This window comes from Myotis yumanensis, unplaced genomic scaffold, assembly GCF_028538775.1.
Source record: "Myotis yumanensis isolate MYYU_CA2020_CCGP unplaced genomic scaffold, mMyoYum1.0.hap1 SCAF_11, whole genome shotgun sequence".
In the NCBI taxonomy this organism is placed as follows: Eukaryota; Metazoa; Chordata; class Mammalia; order Chiroptera; family Vespertilionidae; genus Myotis; species Myotis yumanensis.
In genome coordinates, this window is record NW_027223762.1 from 5631460 (window position 1) to 5654699 (window position 23240).

The window sequence follows — 23240 nt, forward strand, 5'->3', positions numbered from 1 at the left end:
TAGCACTTTATATTCCCCTTTTCAGTCTTACAGGTTTGTCAATTTTATTGCTCTTTCCAAAGAACCAACTCTTTGTATCATTGTTCTTCTCTACCAACTTTTTCTAATTAAACAAGAACTTCATAATTAGTTGGGTTATTTTACCTCAGTTTTTTAAAGGTCATATTGCTTTTCCTGATATTGAATTATCAAAAATATGTCATATGAACCAGACATGAGAAACATGCCAATAAAAAACCCACAGTTTGGTACTTACCAAAGTAGAGGTACCATTAGTGAAGGTATCTGTACATTCATCTTCATCACCATCTTTATCAGAATCCTCCACCTCTTCTTGTCTTGGTCTTTTAGCATTTTCAGGAGAGCAGAAATTCTCTTCCTTTCTTTTGGCCATCAGGTCTGAACAAATTTTAACATATTATTGTAACAATGAAATAAATCAAGTATAGTATCCATATGATTATTCCACATACATTAAATTTAACAAAATTAAACCAGACGAGGCTTACATTTTAAGTACCATGCTCATTCATTTTGTCTTTAAAAAGATCACAATGTCATCTGCATGGAGAAAGGGGTCTATGAGCAGAAGAATGCAGGTGTCACCAGAGGCTAGAAAGGCAAGGACACGGATTCTTCCCTGGAGCCCCCAGGAAGGAACACAGACCCACTCCCGCCCTGATTTTAGCCCAGCGAGACAGGTCAGACTTTTCACCCAGAGAAGTATAAGATAATGCATTTGTTTGTGTGCTTCTAAATCATCTGCATATGAAATACTAGTTGATTTTACTTCCATTGTTTATGGCCACCATTTTACTGATATGGACCTACCTAAATAGTTTGACTCCTAAATTCACAAAAGGTAAAAGATTTTGTGCAACCGTGGTTTCTAGTTTCCCAGATGTTTTAGAGATGGCATAATGCCTTCTGAGATTATTCCAGAGCAATCACCCAACTTTTACAAGTTATAGAGTAACAGTCAATCAGATAAAACTTTTAATTTTAAATTATTTTCCCAAGGAAGTATATTCTGAAGCAGTGTTGCCTAGCACCAGTAATTTCCCTTAACTGTTCCCTAAAGAAAGTGCATGCTGATTGACTATTTTTTACCAACAGGCTATAAAATTTATACCTGGAAAATGAATATATTTAAAATTACACAAGATTTTCTAAACATATGAAAACTGCACTTTAAGTCACAGCTGATAGTCTGTGACTAAAATTAAATGTTATGACTATTCTGATTGCTGCTTTCATTTTTCTCTTTAAAATACATTTAAGACCTCAAAAGATAGTACCTAATAAATGTCTGCTGAATAAAGAGAAAAATCCTTGGCACAGGTAATCAAAAGTTTCTAAGATACAAGAAAAGAAGATGAGAAAAGTTTTTGGCTCAATCAATTTCAGTCTCTCAAGTACTACATACACCATAGCAACCCTGTTTATGCCCGGTGCCGGGGTGGCAGTACATTATTTCCTCTTTTATGAATTTGGACTGAAAGGCTCTAGTCAGTCCTCCCTAGAAGAGATGACATGAACACAGGTCAAGAAAGCCAGTCCTAAGTGCATGTGTGTGCTGGGAAAGGGGGAGCTAGTGCAGCCGTGTTACAGAGCATGAAGGAGCTGTGCAGAAACAGGACAGGGACTCTACAGCAGCGGTTCTCAACCTGTGGGTCGCAACCCCTTTGGGGGTCGAAAGACCCTTTCACAGGGGTCACCTAAGACCATTGGAAAACACATATATAATTACATATTGTTTTTGTGATTAATCACTATGCTTTAATTATGTTCAATTTGTAACAATGAAAATACATCCTACATCTCAGATATTTACATTACGATTCATAACAGTAGCAAAATTACAGTTATGAAGTAGCAATGACAATAATTTCATGGTTGGGTGTCACCACAACATGAGGAACTGTATTAAAGGGTCACGGCATTAGGAAGGTTGAGAACCACTGCTCTAGAGGAAGGATGTGGAAAAGGAGGGCGAGGGAAAGACACTCATGCAGTGATGCCTTTTTTAAAAAAAAAAACCACTGCTTTCCAAACTTATACCAACAGAACCAATTTCAGAAGTATCAAATGCCTGTACTTATTTTGGAGGAACTATTCTGGAGAACAATAGTTGCCAAGTCTGTTATTATGACAATTCATTAAGTGAAATGAGTAGTTCTCCCATCTTCCTAATGCTCTGAAATCACCTCTATAACATGACATTTAAATGTGCTTGGAAAATGAAAAAGAACTAGACTTAAAGCTAACTAGATAGTGGAGATTGTTTTAAGTTAATTTTTTATGAAATCATCTCAATTTCTATCTTCTATATTGGGTTTTACAGGTTCACTATATCTTCCTGAATTGGAAAATAAAAATTTTCCATAATTTTTATTTTCCAAAATATTGATAATTTAAAGCCCCAAATATACTACACAAAATCACCTTATATTTTATAAATCTTCAAGTATAGTCATAACTCCTTTCATGCAAATTCTATTTCATTAAATTTTAAACCTTTCTCCCCAAAATTAGTTCTTTGCCCCACCAAAACTAGCTTTTCTTCAATGGGAATATTTTAATATTTATTCATATATTTTATACAATCAAATATAAGGGATATGCAGGGGGAGTAGATCTCCCACAGCGCAAGTTTAAAAAAGGACAGAGACTTCCGCTTCCATGAAGGTGGAACAGGTGTATTTTTCCTGATCCCTCCTGCTTAGTAAAGCTAAAAACCTTGAAAATTACATATAAAAGAAACATAAGACTCTGAAGGAGGAGGCAGATTGGCTAGGGACCTCAGCAACCAAGGAATGACACCCTGGTGATGTCCCTGAGTTTTTGCTTTGCTTCAAATTTCTCAGATTTGGAGAAGACAGCAACTGTGGAAACACCAACAGGTGTAGGTGCAGGGGAGGTGGAAGACAGGGTGGAGCTAAGGAAAGCTGTCCTCTCTAGCCAAAGGATCAGGAAAAGGGCCCAAGAAAGAGAACTTTCAGGCAAGAATTGCTCTACTCCAGCCAAATACCATTGAAAAAACTGTGCCCCACGCCCCCACGCCAGCGAAGGCCAAGTGGGTAGCCTGGTCTTCCACTCTGGTGAGGCTAAAAGGAGTCATCTCAACATCCCAACTAGGCTGGTGTTAGAGAAGGCTATGTAGGCCAAGGAGAGAACCATGACAATGACTTCAGTGGAGATCACCTAGAGAGCTGAGACAGTTACCCCCACAGGCAGCAATAGGGTGCCACTTACTCCCACTCCCCCTTGCATGGTGTCAGAGGAGGCCTTTTACTACTGCCGGAGAGGGGACCATGCGGGGAGCTGAAACTTCCATTCTGGCTCAGCTGTCACTGTGGCTAAGGAAAGAGCTCTGGTAAGTTCTAGATCAGAGCCTCTATGTCCATGGTCCAATACCGTAGGGCAGCAGTTCTCAAAGCTTATGGTCTCTCAAAAGATACTACAGTACTTAAAGAGCTTTTGTTTATATCTATCAATATTCACCATATTAGAAATTAAAAGTGTTAAACTTTTAAACAACACCAAGTACACATTCTATCAGTCGTGAGAGCAATGGCATCATCACATGTCTTACAACCTCTGGAAAGCTCCACTGTACATTCAAAAGTGAAAGAAAGTGAAAAGGGGAAATAACATCTTACTATTATTACAAAACAGTTTTTACCTTGTAGACCCTGTGAAAGTCTCACAGATGCTTGGACCACACTTTGCAAACTGCTGCTGTAGGAGATACTGTAAGCAAATCCATGACACAGTGCCATTATTTACAAGGCATAACCAGCAAAGAAGAAAATTAGAACAGCAGAAAAGCTGACCACAGAATGACTTGCAGACTTGATATTCAAAGTGTAGCCCAAGGACCAGCAAGCAGCCTCTATATCTCCTTGGAATGTGTTAGACTGCCAGAATCTCAGGCCACGCCCTAACCCAAATGAATCTGAATCTTCATTTTAGGAAGACCTCAGATGATTCATAAGCATATAAAGTTTGAGAAGAACTATTGTAAACAACATTAAAGGACTTGGACTTTATCCTATCCTGAAGGCAATGACCAACCTAATTTATCATGATAAATTATGTATCACTCAAAAGGTATATTAATTAACATCCAAAGGACATTTAATCTCAACAAATGTCTTTAGAAACATTACCATTACAGTCACAATTACATAGTACTCAAAAATCTTTATTTTACATATAATTTAATGTTTATTTTGAATCTCTTACACAACTCAAAACTTGAAAATCAAATATATTCCTCAAATTATTTAATAACAAGAATCAATGTACACATATTTAAATATATTTTTATTGATTTCAGAGAGGGAGGGAGAGGGAGATATAGAAACATCAATGATGAGAGAATAATTGATCAGCTGCCTCCTGCATGCCCCACACTGAGGATCGAGCTCACAACTTGGGCATGTGCCCTGACTGAGAATCAAACCATGATCTCCCGGTTCATAGGTCAACACTTAACCACTGAGCCAAGCCCGCTGGGCTCAATGTATATTAGTTTCAACTTGTTGCTAATTTAAATTCCCTAGAATACCACCAAGCCATTTCCCTCCCCCAACATTTTCTTCTCTCCCACCCATCCTCTATTCATTTCTCAATTACTGAGCAATAATTCATTTATTATAGAAGAGCAAAAAAGAAACATTACTTTTTGGTTTGCACAACAGTAAATGCCCTTTTAGACACTGTTTTTATTAATGCTTAATAACATGATCTTAGCAGGCACTCAGAGAGCAGCTGATTGATTTTTAGAATTTTACCATTCATAGAAAACGGCAGTTTTCAAATAAAATTGGGGGGAGGGAAATGAACAAAGGTAAGTGTGATAAGCTTCTTACAATGAATGTGAGATTCTACACTACACAGAAGATAATGCGCTACATGAAGACGATGTTTTTTATTTGCTGTGCTTAGTCTGGGATTTGCAGTTTGCTACTAGGTTGCCATGGTAACTTGCACCTAACAGACATGAAGGATCCTACCTTTTATAATAGGAATCACTTTGTGATTTAATGATAATGGATTTTTAAAATCACATATAAATGTCTCAAGAGGTAGATACAGGTTAAAACAGAAAAACTGTTTCCAATAGGTTAAAGAGACATATATACAGAAGATCCCCTCCCCCAAAAATACTTTTAAATATTCTGGAATACACAAAAAGGGGAGAAAAAAGCTCCTCTGGGGTTATCAAGACATCTACAAATCTCTTCATAGTTTTAATATTTGTTTATTTACAATAAAAATATTAGAATTAAAGAACATATCATTTCTCTCTCATAGGAACCAAACTCTATCAGAGCAGAAACAGTAACAAATATGCGCTTTCAATAAAAAATAAGTTCAAGATCAATAACCACAGGTTCATTACAGCAGTATGTGCATAGGAAATGTGATAGACATCAAATGCATTTTTAAAATATATTTAATGTTGATAGCATTAGATATCTCCCATTTCCTCCCTCTTTACCTACCTCCTCCCAGCCCCTATCGCCCCCCCCCCCCAGGTCTTCACTACCCTATCGCCCATGTATGGGCTATGCATAAAAGTATGTAAGTTCTTTGGTTTATCTCTTCTCATGCCCCCAAACCCACATCAAGGTATGTCAGTCTGTTCCATGCCTACATGCGTTGGGTCTTATTTTGTTGGTCAATTCATGAAAGTATGTGCGTAGGAAATTTGATAGACATCAAATGCATTTTAACAGGATTATAAATTTCTAGATTTTAGATTTTATTGTGAGCACCTAATAATTCATACTTCCCATTTAACTAAGCTGGAACTAACAGCAGTGAGAGCAGACATAACAGAATTGGAATTATCAAAAAACAAATCATGGTTATAAAAAGGCAAATTGCTACTACTTCTGAATCTGCTGTGGACTGTTTACTTCATGCCCAATTCTACTCCTCCCACCACCATGGATACATTCATTCTTCATTAAACAACCTGATTTTTAATGCATTCAATTAATTAAGCACACTGCTTGGAATATATCATTCCTAGGTGCTCCTAGGACACCAAGATGAAATCATATGAGATACAATAGATAATATAAATATTTAAGTTAAAAAATCTAATTAAGTCCACCCATTAAACAATCCCAGATAAGCGAAACTGGAAAGTACTAGGCACAGAATGTCAGTTAATAAATTTGAACAGTCAGATTTATGTTTTAAAAACATCCCTGTGGCCTAAATGTAGAGGACAGATGAAACAGAGAGGCTGAGAATATGGGCAAGAGAACAGTCTCTAAAGAATGAGGGGCACTGAACAGAAAAAACAACAGCAACATCAGGAGATGATGGGAAGAGATGAAACCAAGAGATTTAAAAGATTGGGTCACTTGGGGGTGTAGAATTAATATTTGTTGAATAACCACTTGCTAGACTATGTGCTTAGCTGTTGAGATAAACATTCTATGTATTTCCCTTAACGCGTTAAGCGCCCAGCCTGTTTTGTCTTCCGAACGGAAAGTATAGTGTCAGTCACTGGTGACTGACAGGGCGCTTAACATGTTAATCCTCAACATCCCTATAAACTGTCCTTATTTTATAAAAGGGGGTACTGAGGCTGAAGAGGACATTTGCCCAGGTTTATGTAGCCCAGATCCAAACCCAGGTTTGTGAAAACCTACATTCAAACCTCTTTAATGCCCAAGTTCCTCCAGGCATGAACTGAATTTAACAGTTTAACTGTTTATGGCCTGTAAACTGGCTATTAATCTGTTCATCTTCTTGTCTACCCTCTGTTAATGTATAACACTACATAAGAGATTCTATTGTGATGTGTCCCTCCAATGTTACTATGCTTTGTAAAATTTTACTTTGCATTTAATTTTCAGAAACAATCTACACATTTTATGCTAAAATGCCATTATAATCAGATGAAGCAGGTTTGGCAAGGAGGGAGGATATAGAATACATTTATTTTGTTTGAAAACACTGAGTTTGAAGTGCTCCTAGGACACCGAGATGGAGAGGCCAACAGGAAGTAAAACATACTCTGCTGTAGAGGTGGATTGGGGAGCGGAGCTAAGGAAGCCACAGAAATTATTTTGAATTTGGTCACCAGCGAAAGTATGTTGAGTGAGGAAAGATGTATTTCATTAATTAGTAAAGCAAAAATGCTACCGTTAATATAAGTGACTGTACTTGACTACTTGACTCTCAGTCATCTGGACTTCTGAGTAGATAGAACAGTAGCATTTAAATATGCCTTAAATATAATGCATACTATTATGGTAATTTGTGTTGTGTATTAATTCCTGAAAAGTAGACCAAGTACAACTTTGATTAATTTTCCTAACTGAAGTCTAAAAGTGATAGTTAGGATTTAGGCAGGTTTTACATAAAATTCTACATCTAAGCACTCGGTAAAATAAACCTTTGAGTAAAACCTGTTTTTCCGCTGTAACAACCCTAATATGTCAACTGTACTTACTTTTTGTCAGGTTCAATAAGTGCCCTATACAAATTATCGATAAACGTAGAGATATAACGGTAAATATCTCGCTCACTCTTCCCACCCCGATCTATTTAAGAATCCCGTGAGTAGGGTATTATACGTTAATTTACGCAACTACAGAAAGGAAATGAGACTTAAGGTGGTACCCACTTGCCCAGGGTCATACACCACCGGTTCTGCCTTAGACAAAAACATGCTTTTTAAACAACAACCGAGGGATCTCAACATTTTCTTGTAGTTACACCCATTCAGGAAAAAGAAATTCTGAATGCACATTCCAAAATGAATGAAGTACTCTGCATACTTCACGCACCGACAGAATGAGAGAGAGTAAACCTCCGGAGGCCTGGAGGCTCCCACCCCAGCTCCACACCCGGGAGTACCTGCAGGCCAGCGCACAGGCTGCCGAGGGCTTTAAAGGGCTACACAGCAGCCTTCTCAAAGCCAGGGATTTGGACTTTTCTTTCTTTCTTTTGAACATACATTCCAGAATAGCTTGTCCTCAAAACACTCGCTTTCCATCTCCTATTCGTGAAAGATAACTTGTCCGCACACATCACCGCTTTTTCTAGGAATGATCACAAGCCCTCTGGGTCCAACACCCCTTTCTCCACCCCGCAGTCCCGTGCTCCGCAGTTCCCAGCTGGGATTCTTCTCCAGCTCGTTTCCGCACGAACACAGGGGAAAGGGACGCTCTCATAAAAGATCCACACATCACAATTCAATTTTTTCTAGAAAATGCCGTTCGCATGTTCATGGGGCTGGGTTTCACCACCAATGCAACTGAAGTGGTAGTTGTATCTATCTCTTAAACAAACATTCTTAAGTTGCTTCTGGCGAGGTTACCATCAGATTCCTGATAAGCGCCCAATTCCCAAGTGTAACCTCACCCTTTAACCCCGAGGCCCCTCCAGCCGCTTCGCAAAGCCAACCGGCCTTTAGGGGACGGGCAGGGCGTCCCACCGCCCGCGCCGGCATCTGCCCGGAGGGGCCCAGCGCAGTCGGGCAAGTTTCCCGCGGCAGAGGCGACCTGTGCCGCCTGCAGAGAGGGCGCGAAACACCCGCCGGCCGGCCCGCCCAGGCCCACGGGGACCATGCTGGACACGGGGGCAGCTCCGGGGACCCGGGCGCCACCAGACGGTTGGGGGAGGCAAGCGACGGGGGCAGCGACAGGGACACGATCCGGAGCCAAGGAGAGCGAAGGCGCGCACCCTCACCCTACCTCCAACAAGTCCAAGTCTCCCCAAGGAACCCGATGGCGGGACTGTCGCGCCGGAACGGGGCGCTCCAGGCCACTCGTTGGGACGTCTCGGCCGCGGCTGGCAACCGTTGGCCCGCCGGGAACCGCGCGCCTGCGGCAGCAGAAGGCAGGAGCCCGGCCGCCCCGGCGCCCACCCCGGGACGGTCCGCGCCTGCGCCCCGCCCCCCCCGCCCGCGGGGACTCCGCCCGCGCGTGCGCGGTCTGGCGTTTTCGCGCCACTGTTGTCTACAGGAGGGGCCGGAAGTGCCCCTGGGCGGACCGTGAAGCTGGGAACAGCTGGGGCTGCACAGCGGCCGGACGCGGGGTGGTGTACAGGGGGGTGTTGATTTGCCTCAGTGAAAGGGAAGATTGCTCGGAGGCCCAGCAACAGCTCCACGCATGCGTACAGCGGAGCGGCTGGGAGCTAGCGGTCGGGTCGGGACGGGGGGCTGCCACTTCCCGGAAGGGGCGGGACCTTGCGTGCGGAGGCGCCGGATTTGAAGTGCTCCCGGGAGGTTTCCGCGTCGGGGTGCTACGACCTATACGCAGGGCTTTGCGTGGGAAAGGCAAGAGGACGTTTTTCATTTTCTTTTTACGTTATCTTTCTTTTGGAGAACATTAAATTCAGAAACTTGGAAGCAGCTAGTTAGGATTCAGGCCAAACTGGTAAATGACGGAGGGGCGCCTTCCCAAGCCGAGGAGAAAGGGTTGTCTGGGTAAGTCCCACGGGCCGTGGAGAGGCGGCCCCAGGGGCCCGGGACTTCCCGTCCGTCCTTTGGCGTGTGGGTTAGGGAGGGGCTCTGTGTTCGCGCCCCTGTCCCGCCCGCCCCTTCAAACGCGCCGTCGGTGGCCCCCGTTTGCGCACCGTGGGAGCGCGGCCCGCCACCCCCTGCCCGGCTTCCAGCCCCTGCGCCGCTCCGCCCCCGAGCTGACCCGCGGGCCAGAACTCGGTGTCCCCGCCACTCCGGGCTCTCCCTTCTCTGCCAAGGCCTATGCGTCCTGAACGTCCTTGCCCTGGGCACCCGGTCGGGCCCACGCCCACGCCTGCTCAAGGCCCTCCGGGCGAGTCTACCGATCCCCGCAGGTATACTTGGGTGTTCCCCTTTGCCAGTTGTCAACGTGGTGCTTGGAAAATAACTTGCATTATAGCAATTGCCTTAAGGCATGATGGTTAACTACAGCCATTCTTCCCCCATCCCCACCCCGCCCTACCTCACCCCACCCCCACCCGCATCTCAGTAAATATCGGGACCAGTAAAAGTTAAGGCCTTGACTTGGCTTTCCTGCACCCGACCTTAACCTACTTCTGATGTTTTTGCGCAACTCTTCACGTGGCCTGCTGATCTAGACAAGTAATCTTTCCATCTTCCTTTCCAGATGGGAACAAAGTGGCATGTACCGCTACCCCAGTCCACCCCCAAATAAATTCAAGTTAAACGTCTGGTAGTGAAATTCCTTGCATCAAAGTCACCTTTTTACTTCTAAAGATAATCAGATATATATATATTATATTCCTATTATGGTCCTTGCCTTGATACAATAAGTATGACATAGTCTGAACAGTCAAAAACGCTGTAACATCTAGGCTAAGGGGTCCTGTTGGTAAACAAGGAGAAACTTTGGGAGGTGTCTGTTTGGATGTCACTTTCTTTAGGAAGCCTTCCTGGAGTTGGGGAGGTACCCCTTCTTTATATGCTCCTGTAGTTCACTCTCCTTATCTCTGTACCTGTACTTGTCACATTGTTATAATTCGTTTTATCTCTAGTCTCACTCTACTAAGTTCCTCAAATTCAAGGCTTAATCTTTTATTATTGCGTGTCCAACACTTAGAAGAACTTCCGATAAATAGTAGGCATTTAATGTTAATTGATAGCAAAGTTAAGCCCAGCTTATATTATATTATGCTTTAAAGTTAGAACTAAATTCATATGAAAATAAAACTGATGGAATAATAAACATGAGTGACGTTATGTGGGAAATCCCATACAGTACCATTTTGTACTGAAGTAAACTTTACATCGTTTACTAGTCCATTATAGTCATCTAAATGGGAATAAGGTAATTTAAAGTATTTCCCACATTATTGTTAAAATAAGTTTTCTAATGTTTTTGCTTAAAACTGAAGTAAAATTGCAAAACTGAATAAAATGTATTTTTGCAAGAACCAGACCACTGACCTTTTTTTATGTTTTTTTAAAATTTGATTCATTAGTGGAATTAGCAAGGTTCTGTGCTTTTCTCACCTCATTCAGTTTTATAATCAACCAATAAAAACTTATTAGCTTTTAAGGAAGTTTTAGGAGCATAAATTGATTTATGGGCACCATATGGTTACATCAAAGGATTTGTTTTTGTCTTAACCTAAAGTGAATTTTAAGCACTTTCTTTAAACTAGAAATTCATGTTCTTTCGACCAAGTAATAATATCTGAAATAGAGTGATTGGATTTTCTTTTCTTTTTTTTGGTACCAAGCTACTAAAATTGGTCATGAGATTCAAAGGACGTCAGAATCTTGTAATTCATTTTGTTAATATCCTTCATTTTGGAGATCAGTTAAATGCCTTCCCAAGGGTATACAGCAAGTCAGTGTTACATCCAAAACCAAAATCCTAGGTTTCTTATCCCAAGTACAGTGCAGTTTTACTAAACTAAATAAAATGAAGCCACTAATAGGTTATAATTTATTTGTTAAGGGTTATTCTGACTGTTGACTCACATAAGTAATCATGTATTACTCTAATTCGTAAGAATTGTGAATATGTTAGATTTTTTTATATGTAATATATATAGACTGCATGATCAGATGGACATCAATAAAATTACATTATAAAAGTAGAAACTAACCAAATCTCACACCACAAAAATTTCAGATTTCACCACATTAAAAAAAAAAAAAAGTAAGACAAAATTATACCTAGTTTTGGGTGAGTTTGATATGTATAATATTTTTAAATTTTGATGATGAGTTATATTCAAGTAACCTCATCAGATTGATCATGACCTCATGCAAGAACCATTTGTTCTATCTTTGAGTGTAGTTGTACTTGAATATCTTAAGAGCTGTTGCATTCTGTCCCTTTTTGGAACTTTATTTGCTTTTACATTCTTGCTACTTAATGTCACTTTGGAGGAAGGACTGGTGCAAAGAAAGTAACAAGAAAGCAATAGATCATGGAAATACATATTTTGTATTAACTGCTATTTTAAAATATGTTCTGTTGTTATTTTTCATAAAATAGACATTTCACATAATTTTATCCTTTCAGAACTATTGAGGTATTCTTTTAATATTCTGCTTTTATTAATGATTTTCACAAGGAACATAAATGCTTTTCAAAAGAAAATTAGAAAAAAAAAGAAAATTAGACAACTAGATCTACTGAAGATAATCCTAAAATAGTATTTTAAGAGTCTTCTAAATTTCATTTAAATTACATACTAAATTACATTTTGAACACTTATGTAATTTTACATAATTTTTTTTTTTTGCATTTTACAACTGTCTCTAAGGTAGCACCATATTTAAAGAAGTAAATTAACTTGTGACAAAGGTTATGTCACCTTTAAGGAAAGTCACTATCCATTACCAAAGAGGTGATGATTTTAATATTTTAGGTTATTAAACAAGATCACTCTGGCGTCATTAGGAGAATGATTACCTGGGGTGGAGAGTAGAACAAGGTTAGAAGCAGGGGGCCAGTTGGGAGACTATTACAGTCATATACAGGCAACGCTAGGGGAGTGTCATTAGAAATGGGGATTTTTAAACTTTATTTTTTATATATTTTTTTATTGATTTTTTACAGAGATGAAAGGAGAGAGATAGAGAGTCAGAAACATCGATGAGAGAGAAACATCTATCAGCTGCCTCCTGCACATCTACTGGGGATGTGCCCGCAACCTAGACACATGCCCCTGACCGGAATCGAACCTGGGACCCTTCAGTCTGCAGGCTGACGCTCTATTCACTGAGTCAAACCGGTTTCGGCAGAAATGGGGATTTGGTATAGATTTTGGAAATAGAGAACTTGCTGATCAAGGTGCTATTAGAGAGGGAAGTAAAGAATCAAAAATGCCTAGGTTTTTGGCCTAAGCTCCTGCATATTTAGGGAAAGACTAAGGGTAGAACAGTTTGAGAAGAAGTGTTGGAATCATGATTTAGATGCATATTATGTATCCATGTGAAGATAAAGTAGGGATTGAATGTTCTAGTCCAGAGGTGAGAGGAGTTAAGAGATGATGTGGGATACATTATATTAGAGGTGGGAGTGAAGAAAAGTTCCTTCATTGTAGAATATTCAAGGGGGACTCAGCAGTAATGTCTTTTTCAGTGTAGTCCAACTCTAAAAATATCCTTCCTGTAAGTCTGCTCACTCTCCAGTTCCCATGTCTACCCCCATCCTTTAGGTATTGTTGCTTTGCATGACTCTAATCCATTATTTCTGGTTAAAAGTTGTAAAGGCTATAAAAGGTCTTGCAGTAATTTAAGAAGATTTAATAGAAATTCATGAATGGCAAATTACCTAAAAAAAAAATATTTACTGAGGAATGTCATAGAAAGATACTAGCTCCTATAAAAATGGCCCCTTGATTCCCATCATTTAGACTTTAGAGGAGGAAAATGGGGAGGGGGAGTTAGCAGCAATTCTTTCATGCTTATGAAGAAATATAGAGAATTACTATATAGGAGAGTGCTTGGGGAGCACAAAAGATGTTCTCAGCTTTTTTCAAATCCATTTTGGTAGATATATAGGAACCATAGGTTAAGATACCAGAGTGGTTTAAAAGTCTTTGAGGAAGATTTAAAAATACAGTGACCAGAAGGATTGGCAGTGAAAGACATTTTTCCAGCACTGTCACTTAACTAAGGGAAAGTGAAGAAGAGAACACTTCAGTTCTGAGATAATAACTCAAATTTTACTTTCTGAGAACTAACAGATAATTCTGTTATAGACTTTTTTCTTTTTGCCTACATTATTTATACCAGTTGTGTTTAAGTAGCCATTGTTACAGCTTTGTAGTCTTTTGCTCACCTATATATATAAAAGTCTAAGCGACTGTTCAACCGTTTGACCAGTAGCTATGATGCACACTGACCACCAGGGGGCAGACAGTCAATGCACAGGCATGGAAACATGGAGCAGACCGATGAATCTGTTCCATGAGGTAAGGGGGAAGGTGGGAAGAGATTAACCAAAGCTCTTATATGCATACTAGAGGCCCAGTGCACGGATTCATTCAACAGTGGGGTCCCTCGTCTTGGCCCACGGGGATTGGGCTGAAACTGGCAGTCCGACATCCCCCAAGGGGTCCCAGATTGCAAGGGGGCACAGGCCAGGCCTAGTATTATAAAAGAACAGCCAAAATAAATCTTAGGTAGACATGGCTGATACCTGTTCAATTACCTGTGCTAGTTCTGTACCATAACCACGGATGTTCATTCTTTAAACCAGGTTTATTTCTGACAAAATAAACTAAAGTAATATGAATAATTAAGTTTTACGTGTAATTAATGTTACATTAAACATATTTTTTGGGGTCTACTTAAAAGCACAGTTAAAAAGCAACTTTTGTCTTGCTTAAGGGATCCAACCTGTGGAAATGTTAATACATTATAGAATCAGTTCTGGGCTTATTTTTTCCCAGGCATGGCTGCCCCAGTGAAATATAACATGTATAGTCATTTTGTGTAAACTAGCATTAGAATCATGATAAGAAGGATTGAACTTTAGGGCTGGAAGGGCCAGAAGAGATATACATTGTCTGAGATCACATGATTCATTCCTAGGCATTTGAAGGAAACCAGAAAATGTAAATCTCTCCTTAAAAAGCTATACTGAAGTCATATTTGATGTTCAGGTACTCATAAATTTGAGGAACATTGCTTTTTAATTCAACCCATGAACTATATTCTGTTTGGTCATATAATATTTAGGCAAGAAGTAACCCATCTAAAGACTTCTAGTTTATTTTCCAACCCTTTATAGATAAGACCACATTTTTAAAATAGTTTTTTAATTTGAAAAGTAATGCATGCATATGTTTATCTATCTATATAAAAGCCTAAGCGACCGTTATGACCGGCCAACCAGCTGGTAACTGTAATGCACTGACCACCAGGGGGCAGATGCTCAACACAGGAGCTGCACCCTGGTGGTCAGTGCACTCCCATAGCCAACCTCTAGCAGCCGGCCAACCTCCCATGGCCCCTTCCTACCCCCCCCTCCCCGCCTGACTGGCCAATCGCTTGCCAGGCCGAGGGACCCCACCCATGCACCAATTCGTGCACCGGGTCTCTAGTTTAATATAATAAAAAACACAAAGGAATATACTTTGAAGAGTAATTCTTATAACTCATCTCCAGTCATTCCTAATATGTAATCTCTTTTATACCTGTTTTCATTTTAAAACTTAGAGACTTTTTGGTCAATACATATATATATTTTTTTCTCCCATTAATTTTAGAGAGGGAGAGAGAAACATCGATTTGTTATTCCACTTATTTATGCATTCATTGGTTGATTCTTGTATGTGCCCTGACCAGGGATCGAACCCACAACCTTGACATATGGGAAGAAACCAACTGCTTTACCCGGCCAGGACCAGTATGTATAGATCTATACCATTTTTATTTGCTGCACCATCTATTCCATTGTTGGAATATATCAAAGATGTATCGTTTATTCATGGACATTTGTTTTTCCCCACTGTCTTACTATTATAAATACTAGAGGCCCGTTGCACGAAGAGATTCATGCAATAGGCCTTCCCTTCCCCTGGCTGCCGGCACCGGTTTTCCTCCGGGGCCCAGGCCTTCGCTCTGGCCTGGAGCCTTCCATCTTTGTGGCTCCGGCCCGGAGCTTTCCGTCTTCGCTGGGCTCCGCCACTTTGCGCCTACGTATGCAAATTAACTGCCATCTTTGTTGGGTTAATTTGCATACTCCTGATTGGCTGGTGTGCATAGTGGAGAGACGGTCAATTTACATGTTTGTCTATTAGGTAAGATGCTTCAGTTGCCCTGGTCAGGTGGCTCAGTCAGCTGGTCATGGGTTCAATTCCTGGTCAGGGCACATATCTAGGTGGCGGTTCGATCCTTGATTAGGCACACGTGGGAGGCAACTGATCAGTGTTTCTCCCTTCTTTCTTTAAAATCAGTAAAAACATCCTTGGGTAAGGATTTAAAAAAAAAATGCCAGTGACTATCTTTGTAGATACATCTTGCACACACCTAAGTGCATCTTAAAATAAATTCCTAGGAGAGCTATGTAAGTCAGAAGATACTGGCATTTAAAATTTGACAGCTAGAGTCAGGGTCACATATAATAAAATAAGATCAATCATGATCATTGTCCTCCGGAGAGAAGAATTGCGTAATTTCCTTCAATAATAAGCCATTCCAGTAAACAGCCTGCTTCACAAATAAAAGGAAAGCAAAACTATTAAAAAGAACTCCCCCTCAAACTTCGTTGTTGTTTTTTTAATTTTTATGTGTTCTGATGGTTAATATTTGTCTCGTTTCTGTTCATAATAATGCCTTAGAAAATGTATGTGCCTCACTCTTTTTCCAGAAGTAAGTGCAATTTTTCACATGAACAAAGGGATGAAATCTTATCTCTGCATCTATGCTATAGTGTGCATTCTAACCAGTGGGGCTTCTTGTTGTGAAATAGACAATGTTAGTACTGAGCCACCATTAACTATCTAATTCTGTGCATTCAAATCTGAATGTTTTTCTTTGTATGTTGAGATATCAGCAAATATTTGTGCAAGTTCTTCATAAAAATGAGTGCACAAAATAATACTTAGATTAAAGGAACAGACAATATAGTATTTTTATTTAGAATGGTTTTGCATTATGGAGATAGCCTTTTGACTTAATTTTTGTTGTTGTTGTTATCCAACCTTGTGTTTTTGGAATGAAGGATGATAATCTGGGTTATTTGTATGTATGTATGTGTAGTCAGACTGAATCATTGCAAATGCTGCATAACATTTTTATCAAATAATAACAAAGGGAAAGAAAAACAGATATAGATATTTAATAAGGAAAAACTGGCCTATAGAAAATACCAAAGAGGTTATTACAATAGCAGAATTTAAGCAAATTTTGTTTTTAAAATTTCATGGACATAGAAAAGAGTTTAACAATAGTTTTATTTGGATCGTGTAAGTATGGGTGATTTAAAAATTTGTTTTTTTAAAGTTGTTTATTTTTCCACAATATACACGTGAGACCTTGTAATTAAAAAGCCCGTCAGTGCTCTTTGAAAAGATAATTCCATATTCCTCCAGTTCCCATTTTCTGTCTTCAGTGTTTTCCTTCATTAACCTCTTATTTTTTTTCTTTGGTTTATTTGCTTTGTTTGCATGGTTCCTTGCTTATGTTTTTTTGTTTTTCCTGATCATGATAGAGGCTGGTGTGAAAAATCAAGGAATGAATTTTCAATAAGATAAATATGATTTACAGCACCTCTGTTTTTCTACCTGTCTTGCATTTGTTAGTTCTTGTTATTAGCTGGAACAAAGCCAATTATCAATAAGGTAAACAATTGAAAAATGTTATTCTCGGCTGCTGCTAAAGAAGACGTAGAAAAGAAGAGGGAAGAATGAGAAAGGACAAAGGCGACCATTAATATTTGAGTTATGTTAAATTTAAAAATAACTGTTTTTAAGTACTGTAAAGAAACCCAGATTTGGTGACATGTAAATTACTTATCATCCATTCGTAGCATCAGCATTTTGTAACCAGTATGTCATTTACCACCATTTTTAATGGCTTAGGTATTCTTGGTTGATTCCAAAAAGCTGACTAGTGAAAGAAATAAGTAGAATCCTCTATGAATTATTCTTATGTAGGTCATAATATATTGCTTGAATTCCTGTTCTAAGCTTCTGTGTTTATTAACAATTTTTGAAAAGTGCGTTTCTAATAACAGCCGATAATAACCAGAATGGGAGTGAGTGACTTGTGGCAGATTTTGGAGCCCGTTAAGCAACACATCCACTTGAGTAGTCTTGGTGGGAAAACCATTGCAGTTGATCTGAGCCTCTGGGTATGTGAATCACAGACAGTCAAAAAAATGATTGGAACTGTCACGAAGCCCCACCTCAGGTACAGTAAAGTTCTTAGAATATAAATGTATGATTACATAAATAGTTGATGTCTTGGTTTTGAGATTTTAAAAGATATTAATGTGTCTAGATCTGCCATCTCTGTATTGATGACTCACAAATTTGTACCTCTTACCTTCTGAAGTCCAGACCCACATGCTTAGTTGCCTATTTAACATATCTACTTGTATGTTGCCATGACTGTAAGCCAGAAATTTGGGAGCCATTCTCTCCCTGTTTACCTGGCCCAATGTCCAGTTCCTCAGAAGTCTTGCCAGTTCTACTTTCAAAAGAAACTTTTGTGTTTGTTCATAAACGTTACTTGATGTCCAGAGGCACCACCTCAGTGTATGCCAACATCATCTCTCATCTATACTGCTGAATGACTTCTTCACTGGCTTCCCTCCCTCAGTTCTTAGCGTCCTCTTCTTCATCCTCCTCCTCCAGACCATTTTCCATATAGCAATTAAAATAATCATAAATCTCTCTTGCTTAAAAACATTCAAAAAACAAACAAAAAAACATTCAGTAGTTTCTCAGTCCCGTGAAAATAAAATAAATGTTATTGACTATAACCTTTTCGGTACTAGTCTAATGTTCTTGCCATTAACGTCATGCTGCTATGTTGACTTTTGCTATCAATATATGAGGATTAATATATGACTAATTTTTGTATTTCAGGAACTTGTTTTTTCGTATCTCACATTTAACACTTATGGATGTAAAACTGGTATTTGTTATGGAAGGGGAACCCCCAAAGCTGAAAGCTGATGTCATAAACAAGAGGAATCAAATTCGGTATGGGCCTTCTGCAAAAACATGGTCTCAGAAAACAGGGAGATCACATTTTAAATCAGTGTTAAGAGAGGTGAGCATTTGGATCTGATTTAATAATTCTTATTGTATTGTATATAGAAGGCCAGTGTGGGTGGAGAAGAGTTTATATTTTGGAGTGAAACTGACCTAAGTTCAAGGCCTGGCTCTCGCATCTTGAAACTCTAAGGTGTTCTGCACGTTTTTAATTTATTTAAAATAAAAATTTCCTATTCTGTGAATGAGAATAGTAATACTTTGCAGGGATGTGCTGAAAATGAGAGAAAATCTACAAATATCTAATATGTAATCAACTAGTACATAGTAGAGACTTGATACATGTTACCTTTTATGACATCTTTACCACTTAAAGGATTCCCAGAACAGAGATCTCATTAATTCATACTTCACTCATTCAGAATTGATAATAGTTCATGCATTGAACATGCATATTTGACTTTCATTAGGGCTTTGTAATTTTTAAAAGTACTTATTATATTTTAATATATTTACATATTACTTATAAAATATTATATATTTTTATAAAAGTTAAAAAATTATCCATAAAATAAAATATATTATTGAAACAATAGGAAGCTACTATTATTTTGTCTTTTTAAAAATGTATATATTTTTAAAACTTGCCATAATAGTGCATAAATAATTTTTATCTTGGACTTTTCACTTAATATGTCATATCCATATTTCCCTGTTGTTATAATGGTTGTGCAACATTTATGAGGCTATGAAATCATTACCCAGGATTGTATATATTGTTTATTTATCAGCTCTTCCATTATATGTGAAATTATGATGAACATTTTTTGTGTATGTAGTTTTTTCTTGTGATTTGGGATTTTTAAGATAAAATTACCCAAAGTGAGATGGATAGACCAAAGCTTAGGTATGATTTTATAGCTACTACCAATTACTTTCCACCAGTATAGATATGAGATAAGCAATTTCAGTGCACCCACAAGAACACTGAAGATAGGAGATTTATCTTTGTATTACTTAGTATTCAAAATCAAAGATGTTTCTTTGTTTATGTAATACATATAAGTACATATTTAATATGTATTAGTCTTTTAATGGTGAGGTTAAACATTTAACCTAGTTTTAGTCCCTCTGTGGATAATGGTCTTTGCCCCACTTATCTCTTGAAGTTTTAATTTTTTTGTTGTTTAAGTTCTTTATATATTAAGGATATAAACTTGTTATATTTGCTTTTAATTCATATTCCTGTTTTTCTTTTTAAGTTTGGTTAAAAATTTTATTTCTTTAAAAGGTATTGCATAAGTTAATAATCATTTTCTCCTGAAATTCTGTTTTTATTCTTAAGTGATATTTAAAAAAATAGTTTTTAATTAGTGGCTATTCCACTTTAATGACTATCAATAGTTGAAGAAAATATATGTACTGGATTCTAATTATTTCCTCCATAAACAATTACTGGAAATAACCATGGTATACATACTTAGAGCATTAAATACCCAGAATAAAGCAAAAAAGATGTCCATCTCTTTTTTTTTTTTTTTTTGAGAAAATTGCTCCATTCTTATTTCTTTATTACAGTAATTGGTGTTCTTAGACATTTTGCTCAGTATTACCTGCCCATTATTTTCATATTTCTATACCCTCAGTTACTAGGCCCTACTTCCTCCTACTTCACTGCCAACTTTTAGTTATAAGCATGAAAGGCACAAATTAGTCTTCTTCCAACACCACGTCCACCCTCAATGTGACAGGGACTTAGGGTAGGAAAATTTACAACCAGCCTCATCACAAATTCTCTGCTGGTTTTTGAAGAGCTGAAATGACAAATGGCACTGGAATCTAAGATAAATTTCAAACTCTTGTTTATACTGAAAGGATATTTCTTATCTAGAGGAAGGTCAAAGCAACTATAGTGTTGCCATAAAATAATACCTGTAACAAAACTTGTCTTCTGAAAAGTACCCTTCTTGTCAACATAGTACTTTGTATTTTTGGACCTTGTCTACGTTGGGCAACATCTGGCAGAGGTTTTTCTTATGTAATATGGCATGTAAGCAATTGATCAGTTAAAGCAAAAAGAGATGATATTTACTCTGTCGGTCTCTCCAAACTACAGTGCCCTTGTTTCTTCACCTTACCCAGTATTCCCCAATAATAGAATTTGAGAATTATACATGACAAGAAAGAATACACTGGGATATAAGAGTACACTCTATGCTGCTCAGTTGGGTTAAATTCATAATCCAAAGAAAACTCGGGATTATTTATGCATCAGCAAACCGATAGGAACATTCTGCACAGACATTTGACTTCCTAGGAAGACATCAACAGCTGACCCCTCTGTGGTTTCCCACCATTTGTTTCATTATAGGGAAGAGATGATATAAGGAAAAGAAGAGAACTTTAAAGCCTCAAGCCAAATTGCATAATCACCTCATATTACATTGTCAACATCATGTGAGAATTTTTGTAATTTTACAGATGTAAATATTAATGTGATTAATTATTAATCTTTTAAAAGATATTTCCAGAATCTTGAGATACTATTAAGCAAGTATTATAATTTGTAAGACACGTAAATAGCACTGTTAATATCTATAATAATCCTATATAATAAAGCGGTAATATGCAAATTGACCCTCATGCCATCACAAGGTGTCCGCCCCCATGTGGTCAAAGATGGCCACCACAAGATGGCTGGCAGGGGAGGGCAGTTGGGGGCGACCGGGCCTGCAGGGGAGGGAAGTTGGGGGCGACTGGACCGGTAGGGGAGGGCAGTTGGGGGCGACTGGGCTGGCAGGGGAGGGCAGTTGCGGGCAATTGGGCCAGCAGGGGAGCAGTTAGGCATCAATCAGGCTGGCAGGGGACTGTTTAGGGGATGATCAGGCTGGCAGGCAGGTGAGCAGTTGGGAGCCAGCAGTCCCGGATTGTGAGAGGGCTATCCGACTGCCAACAGTCAGACGTCAGACATCCCCAAGGGGTCCCAGATTGGAGAGGGTGCAGGCTGGACTGACGGACAACACCACCACCACCCCCCCACCACCCCCCAGTGCACGAATTTCGTGCACCGGGCCTCTAGTCTATAATAATAAAAGCATAATGTGCTAATTAGACCAGACAGCTGAACAACCTTCCAGATGACATTCCGGATGAAGTCAGGGCTGCGAGGGCTGAGGCAAGCCACTGCGGCTGTGAGGACTGCGCCCCTTGCTCAAATTTTGTGCATCAGGCCTCTAGTTTGTAATATAGGAAAGTAAGTGAAAAAAATTAGCAATAACAATGTTCTTAGATTTCTTGCATCTGCTTTTTCTTTGCAGTGTCTTGAATTGCTGGAATGCTTAGGAATTCCCTGGGTCCAAGCTGCTGGGGAAGCAGAAGCCATGTGCGCTTACCTCGATGCCAGTGGTTATGTAGACGGCTGCCTCACCAATGATGGGGATGCTTTCCTTTATGGGGCCCGGACTGTTTATAGGAATTTCACTATGAATACCAAGGTATTTTTTTCTTTCTCTTTGTCAGCATTTGTTTTGCAAACTAAATTTTTAAAGGGATTACTAAATCATTAAATGGAAAAAATGCTTATTACTGTTATTAAATATCATTGCCACATAGTTCATTCTCTTTGAAATGTAGAGTTCTCTCCCAAGGGTTTGACTTGTTTCACATACTTTAATTCTAAATTAGTTTTAAAAGTATATTATAAAATTGCATATGAAATTTATTGCTTTTACTCAGAATTTCTACTTTTAGTAATGTATCCTCAAAAACACCTCCAAATATGCATGGAGAGGTATGCAAGGATATTATTTCCAGCATTGTCAGTAATTACAAAAATTTGATAAGCAACCCAGATGTCTATGAGAGGGAATAGTTAAATATAGCCATGGTTCTCAGCCTGGGAGATGCTGCTAGGAGACATTTTGGTTGTAACTATTCAAGGTTGGGAAAGGGAGACTATAGACATTCGGTGGATTGGAGCCAGGAAAGCTAAATCTCTTGCCAGACAATTCTGTTATCTCTCTGAAAATGCTTATAGTATCCCCGTTGAGAAACACTGCTTCAGAATTGATATAATGTAAGAGTAAGCAGTTATTAAAATGGTATGTAGTATTAATATTAAAGATACATAGATATATTAGCAGGTAAGAAATGTTGCAAAATATTTCTTTTATATAATCCTGTTTTTCCTTAAAATATGCTTACTAACAAATATTTGTATATGTGTGTAAAAGAAAAGGTATTTTGGAAGAATATGTACCACACTGTTAATAATGTTAACTTTAGAAATTGCAATTACAGGGAATGTTTTCTTTCAGTAATATACATTGTAAAGTGTTTAATTTTGTAAGATGAAAATCTGCTTTTGAAAACAGAAAGCAATAAAGAGGGAAAAAATGAATACTGAAATGTTTAGCCATTTTTGAAACTATGACTTTATTTCCAGATATTAAAGTGTTAGATTCTACGAAGATTCTGGTTATTAGGATAATTTTCCTATTTAAACATCTGGGAATAATTAAATATTTAGAGACACCTTTGACACATTTTTGTAATGCTGTTTAATGTATAAA

General features: G+C 38.6%; 2 protein-coding genes across 10 annotated transcripts in view; one reads left to right on the forward strand and one right to left on the reverse strand.

The window, feature by feature from the left end:
• Nucleotides 1-8910, reverse strand: part of SMC6 (structural maintenance of chromosomes 6) — a 54204-nt gene extending 45294 nt beyond the window's left edge. For both annotated transcript variants that reach the window (XM_070428710.1, XM_070428709.1), the window contains exons 1-2: nt 8730-8910; nt 257-399 (exon numbers count right to left, since the gene is read on the reverse strand). In XM_070428710.1, the coding sequence (XP_070284811.1) occupies nt 257-394 (138 nt within the window). In that variant the 5' untranslated portion in view covers nt 395-399; nt 8730-8910. The remainder of the gene's footprint in view (nt 1-256; nt 400-8729) is intronic.
• A 377-nt stretch (nt 8911-9287) lies between these two features.
• Nucleotides 9288-23240, forward strand: part of GEN1 (GEN1 Holliday junction 5' flap endonuclease) — a 50845-nt gene continuing 36892 nt past the window's right edge. For all 8 annotated transcript variants that reach the window (XR_011473139.1, XR_011473135.1, XR_011473136.1 and 5 more), the window contains exons 1-4: nt 9288-9463; nt 17685-17860; nt 18541-18727; nt 21987-22163. Coding sequence is in view for 3 of the 8 variants with exons in the window: in XM_070428711.1 (XP_070284812.1) it covers nt 17700-17860; nt 18541-18727; nt 21987-22163 (525 nt within the window). In the remaining 5 variants the exon portion in view is untranslated. The remainder of the gene's footprint in view (nt 9464-17684; nt 17861-18540; nt 18728-21986; nt 22164-23240) is intronic.